This window comes from Marmota monax, unplaced genomic scaffold (assembly GCF_021218885.2).
Source record: "Marmota monax isolate L192 unplaced genomic scaffold, Marmota_monax_Labrador192_F-V1.1 WCK01_AAM20220418_F8-fsc00119, whole genome shotgun sequence".
Taxonomy (NCBI): Eukaryota; Metazoa; Chordata; class Mammalia; order Rodentia; family Sciuridae; genus Marmota; species Marmota monax.
Window position 1 is genome coordinate 4,820,684 of NW_026694771.1, and position 11,223 is coordinate 4,831,906.

Consider the following 11,223-nt stretch of genomic DNA (forward strand, 5'->3'; position numbering starts at 1 on the left):
GCATGAGTTTCTCAGTGGAAAGGGGGAAAAGCAAAGTGTTTCAGGTAAAGGGAACAGGAAGATAGGTGTGTATGTGTATGTGTGTGCATGTGTGTGTGTGTTGGGGGAGGACAGAGGAAAATGCGTTCATAGAAGGGAAGCTGTCTTATGAGTCAGAGTAGTGGTTCTGGGTAGGGGATGGATTTTTCCTCTGGTGGCTCTTTATGGGACACATGTTCCCCATGGGACACACGATAATGTCTCCAGCCATTTTAAGGTTGTTACCACCTTAGAGGGTGAGGGTATATGCTACTAGTATTTAGTGTGCAGAGGTCAGAGATGCTGCTAACTATCCTGTAATGCACAGGACAGCCTGCTAGAAAAAACAATTCTACCATCCCAAATGTCAATAGTGCCAAGGTTCAGAAATCTTAAGGTAAAGCATGGTAGTTCTAGGAAGAAATAGCGCTTGAGTTATCCACCTGAAAGATGGTTTGGTGTTGTTTTGCAAAAGGTCTGAAGGGTCTATCAATATGATGGAAGTTTCTAGAAAGGTAAACATTTTATTTTCATTAATTTAATTGGTCTCATTTGATTCAAGGGTACTCATTCACAGCATAATTCAATAAAAAGTGATAATGCTTACAAGTAACAAAAGAACATTTTCTTTACAAGATTCTTAGGATTTAAGTGTTGAGGTCTTTTGATTGTGGATCTTCTAGTGGAAAGGCATCTGTGTGTACTGGCTGATTCCTAGTGCTATTGGTGCCTGGGTGCAGAGTGCTGAGCCTTCCAGAAGCCTTTTGGGGGGTGGGGGAAGGATGGGGCCTGGAGGTTCAGACTATCCAGGTAGGGCTGTAGAGAGGGGGAGCTGGTAGCCTCCCCAAAGGCTTGTGGAGGTCATGGGAATCTTCTCTTCTTGGAGTTCTTGGTATAATGTCTATCAATAGTGTTGGGGCCACTGCCTCTGCCACTCCTCCACCCCCACTCCTGCAAAGCACTAGGATATCTGTCCATTGAGGCATCAGGCAAGGCAGATCCAGGAAGGACAGGGTTGAGCTCAGGGTGAAGATGGACCTGTGCCTTTTGTAAGGTCACAGCTAGGTATGGGTTCTCAGGAAAGACTGGCTCTGCATGTTTGTGAATAGAAGTCTGGAGATCACATTTTCTAAGTCATTTTTATGTTGGAAAGGTTGAATTTATGTCATCATTGTTTAATCCTGTCCTCCTTTTTTCAGTTTCCCATTGTGACGCCCTGACCCACCCCCAGTATTGGGCGTCAGATCCACTCTATCATGAGGAGGTTGATAATTGACTGGAAGTTATGTAGGAAACACAAGGCATTCTAAGCCTATTTTCAATTTTCTAAACACAGATATCTGCCAAGAAATTATTATATTAAGTATGGGGCATACCCTTTGTTTGATCAAAGAATGATTACTGAAGGTTCTTACTTGTGGTTCTCAGAACTTTGAGCTTAGGGCTTGGCACCTGAACTAGAAATGAACCAGAATATCCCTCCCTTCCTTGGAGGAACAGGAGAGGTGGAGATGAGAATACCTTCATGCCCAGAGTTCCCAGGAGCTAGGAGCTGGTGGCCCCAGCACTATTGATAGTACTTGATCCCAGACCTTCAAGACTGGAAACCACCAGTTGCTCTACTTCTGCTTCCTCCTCTGGGAAGCCAGATGCCATGTCCTAGAAATTCCTTACTGAGGCCCACACAGGGCATCCCCAAGCAAGAAGGAATCATGGTGGGTAGGCTAGCCAACCGCAGGATGTGGAAACCATGACTCCAGCCCAATTTGAAGGATCTGTGTCACAGATAGGAGAGGAAGTCATGACCACCCAGTGCTCCTGGACTGGCCATCTCCCTTGTGAGTTTCCCTGCCCATGCTAGCCTGAATGTACTCAAGCAGAGAGAAAAGAGCCAACCCTGACCATCACCAAAAAGCCCAATGCCTCAGTTGACAGGAAGCAGGATATTCCATGCAGAGGTTGCCCCCTCACCTGGGAGCCTGGGTCCAGCCCACTATGGAGGGGAGAAACAAGGACTATCCAAAGCCTCAGGACTTGACAGTGGCACCAGGTGAGCCTTTGAAGCAAACACAGCAGTTTTTTTGTAATGTACACTCTTGAAAAGCAAGAAGCAAACAAAACAAAAACTTTAAGCTTGAGGAACATTTCCAAATACTAGATTTTTTATGACTCATTTAATGGGATTCAGTGGAATCCACTGTCATCATCAACCTACAATAGCATTCAGACACTGAAGTTAAAGGCTACAACCCCTGTGGCCAGGGAGAATGAGAGATCACAATTTCAAAGGTTGGGCAATCTTTTTACCCTTCTACTTAGAAATTGTATACCCCATGGTAGGGTTGCCAGTTAAAATACAGGATGCCCAGCTGGTTTTGAATATCAGAGACATACTTTTTCTTTTTTAGTATAAGTTTGTCCCATGATAAATTCATTGATCTGAAATTCAAATTTAACTTAACACCCTGTAGTTTTATTTGCTAAATCTGGAAACCCTATTCCTGAGACCATATGAAATGGGAATTTTCCATGTGTTTGGTCAGTATCAGTGCCCATGCCCTTCTCTAGGGTGAGCAACTATCTGGCCCCTCTAACTAAGGTTATTTCTAAAATGCCCACAACATGATTCTTACAGCCCAGCCATCAACTCCATCTCTCTGAAGAGACCATCATCTGTTTTACTGCTGGAAGGAGAAAAATATCATTGAAAATAGATTCACTAAGAGACAGTGTGTCGATCTCTGATGTGGTGGTGCATTTTTAAAATGCTTTCTTCATTTAACAAATATTAACTGAGCATTTGAAATGTTCAAAGCATCTGGAATTGAATAAGGAACTAAATATTCCTGTTCTTAGAGTACCTGCAAGCTTATAGGGGGAGATTTTGGTTTTCTTTTTTCAATACTGGAGATTGAGCTCAGGGCCTCATACACTTACGGTAGGCAAATGCTTTACCACTGAGTTACATCCCTGGCCCACAGGGAGGGATTTTCAAAGTTAATTTTAATATTTCTAAAAATGTTTTCATTAATGCATTATAGTTACATATAATAGTGGGTTTCATTCTGACATAATCACACATGCATGGAATACAATTTGCTCCATTTCAACCCCCAGTGCTTCCTCTTCCCCTCCCCTCTTCACCCTGATTCCCCTTCCTCTTCTTTACAGGTCTTCCTTCTATTACTTACTGTTTTTTTTTTTTAAGTTGGTGCTTTATAGATATAAATAAAGGTAGAATTCACTGTGACATATATGTACATAGAGTAATTTTGTCATTTTCATTCCGAAATTCCTCCCTTTCCTGTCCCTCCCCCCCTTCCCCTCAACTCCTTTCCTGTACTGCACTGATCTTCTGCCTATTTTCATGGTATTCCCTGATTTTTTTCCCCTTACTTTTCTCTAGCTTCCACATATGAGAGAAAACATTCAATCTTTAACTTTCTGAGGCTGGCTTATTTCACTTAGCATGATGTTCTCCAGTTCCATTCATTTACCAGCAAATGCCATAATTTCATTCTTCTTCATGGTTGAGTAAAACTCCATTGTGTGTATATACCACATTAAAAAAAAATCCATTCATCTGTTGGTGGAGCATCTGGGCTGGTTCCCTAACTGGGCTATTGTGAACTGTGCTATTATAAACATATATGTGCCCATATCTCTGTGATATACTGATCAGTTCTTTTGGATAAATACCAAGGAGTGGTATAACAGGATCACATGGTGTTTATATTCCTATTCTTTTGAATAATATCCATACTGCTTTCCAGAGTGATTGTATTAATTTGCAGTCCTGCCAACAAGTAAGATGAAATCTCAGTTTAGTTTTGATTAGTATTTCCCTGGTTGCCAGGGATTTTGAATTGTTTTTCACATATTTGTTGGCCATTTGTATTTCTTCTTTTAAGAAGTGTCTGTTTAGTTCTTTTGCCAATTTATGACTGGGTTATTTGTTTTTATAGTCTTAAGGTTTTGAGTTCTTTATATATTCTGAATATTAATCCTCTGTTGGAGGTAATACCCTTCATTTTAAATTTTAGATGTGACCCTACATACTGGCTTAATTACACTGTAGTTCCTTGTCACTATTTGAATATATCTGCGCACTGCTTTGATCGTGTTTTCTTATGTACTACTGAGGCAAAATTCTTGCTATGCCAGCATCTCCCATGGTATATTTTATGAGAATAGATAGCAATAAATACTGGTTTAAAGAGAAAGCTTCTAGGAACATGACTCTCCTAATTCTGTTTCTTAGCGTGTGTGTGTGTGTGTGTGTGTGTGTGTGTAATTGTACAGATAAAGGATATCTTAGAAATGTTGGGTGTATACAGACTATCTTTCTTGACCAGCACTCTAAATCCAGCACTTTAAAGATTCCAGTAACAGCTTCTTGGGCAGAAAAGATGGTTCCTCGCTTTAGCAGCAGACACTGAAACGTGGCTTGGCTCTTTCCCTTGGCACAGTTCTAAGGTGTTACGTTCCATTAGAGGCCCTGGTGGGAGGAAGTACTTGTACCTTTTCTGAAACTCACCAAATCAGGCACAGACTTGCTGGCAGCCTTGATGGAGGGACCTCACTGATCCGTGCCCAGCTCTCAGGAGGTAACTGGCAAGAGAGAAGAAAGCAAAACAAGCAACCAAATCCCTGTACACCTTATAAATTTGACTTGGAAATTTTGCCTCAAGGCTATAAAAGAGGAGAAATAATGATTCCATTTTCTCCAAGTCCAATTTTTGGGCATTTAGTCTTTAATGTGGAGAAAATACATCCAATTATCTGATTATCAGCTTTTTCCTTTTTTCTTTTTCTTTTCTTTTTAGCCTAGCCATTTCCAGGATCAGGTGATTCTGCTCCTTGAGAATGAATTTAGGTTATGCTACCCCCATCCAAAACTAGGCCTTCAAATCACATGACTTGCCTCCTCTTCAGGGGCCAAGCCTGGAAATCATGTGCTTCTACTTTGCCTGGGAGACATTTCTTTGATTATCTGAATCTCATCTGCCAAGTATAAATCGATTTGTCTCCATTCTGTTTGGGTTTGTGAAGCTGGGATTATCAGGTTTCTCTTGGTGGCTTCAGTGACCAATTTAAAGGGTAGTATGTGTACAGCTTCCTGCTGCTCTCTGGTGGAAACAATGCGTATTGAACAAGCCATAACAGAACTTAAGGTGTCAGTGCAAAGGCTCATGGGAATAAGTTCGCTTCAAGCTATTCGTGTCTACTAAAATGTGAATCTAGATTTATAAATGAAAGATAAATTAAATGAATGGAGCTATGAGAGTCTGTCTTAGCAGTTGAAGCTTCAATCTCACCTTTCTCTGTTTGCTGGCAGCTCATTTCTCCTTTCTCTTTCCCAACCTCTTCCTTTTCTTCAACTCTTATTTCATGTATATTGGGATAATCCCAAGATTCCCGTAGGGTTATCTTTCAACATTTCTGAAAAGTGAGGATCAGCATTTGGCCCAGGAAATGGGTGTATCCGTATACATTCCACATTTCAAATTACAATTGATACTTATCCATTCAGATCAAATTGCAAATCAAAATTCACTTCAGGAATACAAATGGAATATGTTAGTCTTATACCTTATGAGAATTTCTCAGTGCAAGTGAGAGTCTGTCTCCTTAAGACTTGGCATGCAAGTTACATTTTGAAAGAGAATATGTTAATTTTTAAGGCCTACAATTGACAAAATTCTCAAAAAGTACACCAAGGTAGAGGCATGTTTTTAATTAAAATATACTCCATGAAAGAAGCCTTTTAGAATTTTAGAATCAAGGAAAATTTTTGAGACTAGTATATAGGAACATTAACATATTATGCATCAGTATTCAGCCATGCACTTTCAAATGTGTTCCAGTGATTTCTAGAGCTATTGTGAGGTTCTTTTTATTTATTTTTTATTAAGAAATTATCAATGCCAGGCTAGTACTTGGTTCATATCAGAAGGCTTTTCTATTATGAGTTCATTCATTCATTCATCATTTTTTTCAGTGAGTATTTGCTGAGTGGTCTTGTGGCAGCACTATGGGAGGCATCCTTCACCTGCATGAAGCTGCTTGTAGAACTGAGCCAAATATCTCAAGAACAAGGCAGACCAGGCAGCATCATGGGAGAGGTGAGAGGGAAGTGAGATGGGGGTTCAGAGATCAGTGAAAACCAGGGACATCTGAGTTAGGGTTTTATTTATTTACTTGGTGCTGGGGATTGAACTGAGAGCCTCATTCATGCTAAGCACATGAGCTACTACTGAACTATATATCCTATGAATCTAGGATTTAGATCAGTGGTAGAATATTTGTCAGGTATTTTGGTCACAGTGATGTCACCTGGAAAACTTGTTCCTCTCCATCCCAAGTCCTCTATCATCCCAGGTACTTCATTATTCTCATCTCCAGTCACCTTCACATCCATTTAACTTCAGCCATGTACCCTCAAGTGAGAGCCCAAAAGGTTCATCAGGATCATCCATCTCTACCACATAAATTCAGACACTTCCCTGACAATAGCTTCCTACTTTTAAACTTTCCTACCCAGTTTACTCCTTATAAATCTCGTCTGTGCTCTCCTTATTCTTGGGTGCACATTGGGCAACTTCTTCCAGTCTCTGAGTTAAGTGTGGCCAAATCGCTGAGGAAGCCATTTTCAGACCAGTGCTGTTAAGCAGCAGTTGTACCTCTTCCACACTCTCTTTCCCCTTCAGCAGTGAGGGTGAAGCTGGAGGACAGGGAAAGCCACCAGATGGGATCAGAGCTGGAACAAAGCCACTGCAGACCAGGAACCCCTGCTCAGAACCTTGGGTGATCTAGGAGTATATTTCTGTCAAAAACTGAGGTTCAAAGAGATTAAGCACCTAGCTCGAAGTCACATGGCAAGTATTCATGGGAACCCAGATTTGAATCCAGTCTTCTTTCCACAGTCCAGGTTATAAACCTTTGTGATGTATTGCTTTATCATATTCATATATATATATATATATATATATATATATATATATACACACACACACACACACACACATACACACACACACATACACACACACACACACACACACACACATATATATATGTATATATAAATATATCCATACACATATAAACACTTGTTTTAGTCAGCTTTTCATCACTGTTATCAAAATACCTGATAAAACAACTTAGAAGAGGAAAATTATATGGGTCTTATAATTTCAGAGATCTCAGTCCATAGAAAGCTGGCCCCTTTGCTCTGGTTCTGAGGTGAGGCAGCACACCATGGCTACATTGAGGGTTTTGTTTTGTTTTGATTTTAGTGTGAGGATCAAAGTCAGGACCTTGGGCATGCTAAGCAAATGTTCTACCACTGATCACATCCCTAGCAAATGTTCTACCACTGATCACATCCCAAGAGTTTTTATTCTTTTGCTTAATGGCCAACATAAGTTTTTTGTTGTTGTTGTTGTCGTTGTTGTTTGTTTTTAGGGAAAAGGACCATGTGAGTGCTTGCTATATGTTGCCTTCCAGTCCCTAGCAGAGTATCTGATAGATACACAAGAGAAATTTACCAAAGGTTCTGGCCTGAACATTGTATCCTCTAAAATTCATATGTTAAATTCTAATCACCGATTAGAAGGTGGAGCTTTTTGGGGAGGTGATGAGGTCATAAGGGTAGGTGTCCTCAAGAATAGTATCAGTGCTCTCTGATTCTCTGTGACTTGAGCTAGGACTTGAGACCCAAGAATGTTATTTTCTGAAGGGTCTCCAGTGCATTCAGAAGCATCACTGTTACAGTGGAGATCATCTGGTCCCCTCACAATCACAATCAATCTTGGATGACTAGGTACAATGACACAGCACACTGTGGATTTCTAATATCCATTTTCCCCTCATGAAGAGATTGTTCTGTGTTCATAACTCCTTAGTCCTTACATAACCGAACTAGTTTCAGATACCAAATTGGGGGGCTGTTTCCTGGCATCTCCTCTGTTTCCAAAAAATGTTATCAGTATTTCACCAGAGAGAATTTAAGAAATGTAAGAATTTATTACATTGGTGTAAATGAAGTGCAAAACCACACCACTGAGGTAACACAGAGGTGTATGTGAAAGTAGCTACAATCCCTGAAACAAAGCAAAGAATTTGGGGTTAGCAGAATTTAGACTTTTAGAGAAAGGGGACCACAAAATTGGCACTCAGATCTTTGGGAACGCCTTCTAGGCATAGCTAGTACCTCTAAGGGTAGTTCTAAGAGTATGTTAAAGGGAGCCAGGGCCTGGAACCAACTGCACTTACCTGGGCTGAAGAGTGGTTGTTGGTGGGCAACACCATTAGAAGTAAGTTCTCCTCCTCCTGCCTTCAACCTCCCTCTAGTGGCCTGTATTGGAATAACAACAACTGGCAAAGAAAGTAGTTTGCAGAGTCCCAGTCCCAGCATCACAGAGCAGTTTGAAGCACCAGATTGAAGTTCAAAGGCCATAGGTGAATGGGCCAAAAAGTATATCTGAATATATTGGTGCATATACACATGCTCACACATGCACAAACACACACACCTTAAGACTTTGGCGCACAGTATTTTGGCATTGAAAATAAGGTTGTTTTTTTTTTTCACTATAACAGCAACATTTCTATTTTTCTTGTAAAATGGAAGATACAAATAAGTTCATAGAAGGAAAGATATACCCTATTGTTGGAAAAGTTATCATGGTTTTGTTAGGATCCCCCAGATCCTCTCTTCAATGTGTAGATACATATTTTTTTTTTTCATGGAATTATCACTGAAGGGGGTGAGGGTGGGGGGTAAGGACGTCCCTCCAAAGAGAAGAAATGGACTTTAACTCAGCCCGGTAAGTTCTTCACTTTCATCGCAGAAGAGAATTTCAGGGCACTTCGGAAGCAAGGCACAAGCAAACATTTATTTAAGGGCAGCAAAGGTGTACACACCCGAAGGTAGGGTGCAGGTGCCCCTCACCTCTTAGAGAAGATGAGTGACACACCCATGACTGAGCTCTCTGATTATATATAGAACTTTTCTGGGAAGAAATGTGCAGGTTCTCAGACAAGTTTCTTTGAAAATCAACCCATGATGATCATTCTATATTTCAGAATGTCTTTTTAGTCAAACAGTCTAGCTGCAAATCATTTGTGGGTACATTGTGTAAGTCTTTGAATCTGGTGGCATTTAAATTATATTTTTGTTCTAGTTGATCTGTTGCAAGCATATGCTGGAAATTATGTTCATCTAACTAAAGAGACAAGCATGACTAGTCATGCTCATAAATCCTGGTCTCCAGCTACTAAAGGTCTTTTTTTTTTTTTTAAATCTATCTCCCAGAGCTACCTCACTAAAGTTTCTTGTGATCTGCCTCTAGGGGCCTGGGGCAGGAGGCTTTAATGGGACAACCCTGCATTCTACCATGCTTCTTAACAAGTGCAATTCCAGTTTTATGTATTTATTTTATGCATTTGATTTCCTTGTAAGATTTGTGTGTGTGTGTGTGTGTGTGTGTAGGGGGTAATTACACTGCCTAAATTTTAGAACAGATTCACTGTGTGGATACAAAATCATTTTCAATTTTTAGGATTACAACAATGAAGGATAACTTCGAGTCTAAATTTTTTGGGAAAGACCTAGTAACAAGACGTCCATCACACTTTTTACTTTGTCTATATGATAGTACCTCAAAATTATTTTATTTGTGTTTCTTGGATAATGAGGTGGACAAAGTTTTGATAGTTATTGGTCATTTGCATCTGTGACAGTCTTTCTTCATCGTACAGGAAATTTAAAGCATGGCCTTAAAACCTGACTTCCTTATGTACACAGCCTGCATTCCTTCCATATACCCCAGTTCAAGAAAGTTCTGATTTCCCTCCATTATTCATCCAGAATAACATCCCTATCTTCTACTCTTGGTAATGATCTCAAATCCTCCTCTACTAATACAAAGGCTCTCATTTTTAGGCTCCCTCATCTTTCTATTACTGCATTCAAAACATATCCATATCTATGGCTATCTTTATTTTTCCTCCTGGCTCAGATACTAAAGGTTCTTTGATAGACAAGTCAATCCCTTTACTTAAGCACTCGATACATTCCTGTTGTCACCTCTGGTACTTGATATGGTGCTAGTCAAATACTTTGTTGAATGAGTAATGGAATGGGTCTTGTCCATCAATTATCTTCCTTTTGTCTCTTGAGTATGTCCAGCTTTTCTTACTCTTTTTTGTTTCCTTCTTCTTAGCATGTATACGATCAAGTGATTTTCCATTTGCAATGGCCAGTTTCATGAATCAACTTGGCTAGGTTACACAGTACCTAGTTATTCAACCAAACACTAATCTAAGTGTTGCTGTGAAAGTATTCTGTAGATGTGATTAACATCCACAATTTGTTGACTTTATGCAAAGGAGAGTACCCCAAGTAATTTGAGTGAGCCTGATTCAATTAGTTGAAAGGACTTAAAACAGGTTTCCCTAAAGACAAGAAGGAAGAAGATGAAATTCCACTATGGACTGCTCCTTCAGTTTCTGCCTGAGAGTTTCAAGTCTGCTATACATATTTTGGACTTTCCTATCCAATCCCCACAATCACATAAGCCAATTTCTTTAACAAATACCTTCATATGCTACTATTTTTGCTTGACTGGTGGACCCCTGATGAACACATCATCTTTAAAAATCTGAAAAAAGGAAAACAATACCCTTCTTGATTCTCTCTGTTACCACATAAACTCTGCCTTCCCTTCTCATTTAGGCTTCTAAAACATATTATCTCAAAGTCATTATTTCCATTTTCTCCCTCTGTAATCACACTGCAGCTATTTATTTAATTTGTGAATTGGACATTTTCTTGTGAACAGCCAATGGGTCATCTCAAATTCAGGATATCAATAGTTATCTCATTATTCCTGCCACCTATCTAATTTGGTTCTTCTTCTGAATGCTATATTTCAGATGCAAGGTGAAAATCTAGAAAACACCCTAGACAGGTAAAAATCTAAATACTAGACCTCTACCTAAGTTACACTCTCAGTCTCCAGCACCAGTGCTTGAAGGTTCAGGCTTTCCTCATTTCTATCCTCAGCATTTGCGATAGACTCTTTAGTCTCCATGTCTCCAGCCTCTTCCCTCTCAAATCTGTTCTTCAGAGTGCTCTTCCTCTGATGCAGAGTGACCAAAATTGCCCTGTTGAAGAGTGAACAAGGAAGTCCTTTGTCA

At 39.9% G+C, this 11,223-nt stretch overlaps 1 protein-coding gene across 2 annotated transcripts in view; it reads right to left on the bottom strand.

The window, feature by feature from the left end:
* Positions 1-3,353: 3,353 nt before the first annotated feature.
* Gtpbp8 (GTP binding protein 8 (putative)) overlaps positions 3,354-11,223 on the bottom strand; it is a 35,263-nt gene continuing 27,393 nt past the window's right edge. Inside the window, exons 6-7 of one of the 2 annotated variants that reach the window (XR_009225024.1) lie at positions 8,296-11,190; positions 3,354-5,460 (exon numbers count right to left, since the gene is read on the bottom strand). Coding sequence is in view for 1 of the 2 variants with exons in the window: in XM_058572878.1 (XP_058428861.1) it covers positions 11,022-11,190 (169 nt within the window). In the remaining variant the exon portion in view is untranslated. Of the gene's footprint in view, positions 5,461-8,001; positions 11,191-11,223 lie in introns of those variants that run through there. The other variant, XM_058572878.1, reaches the window with a different exon arrangement.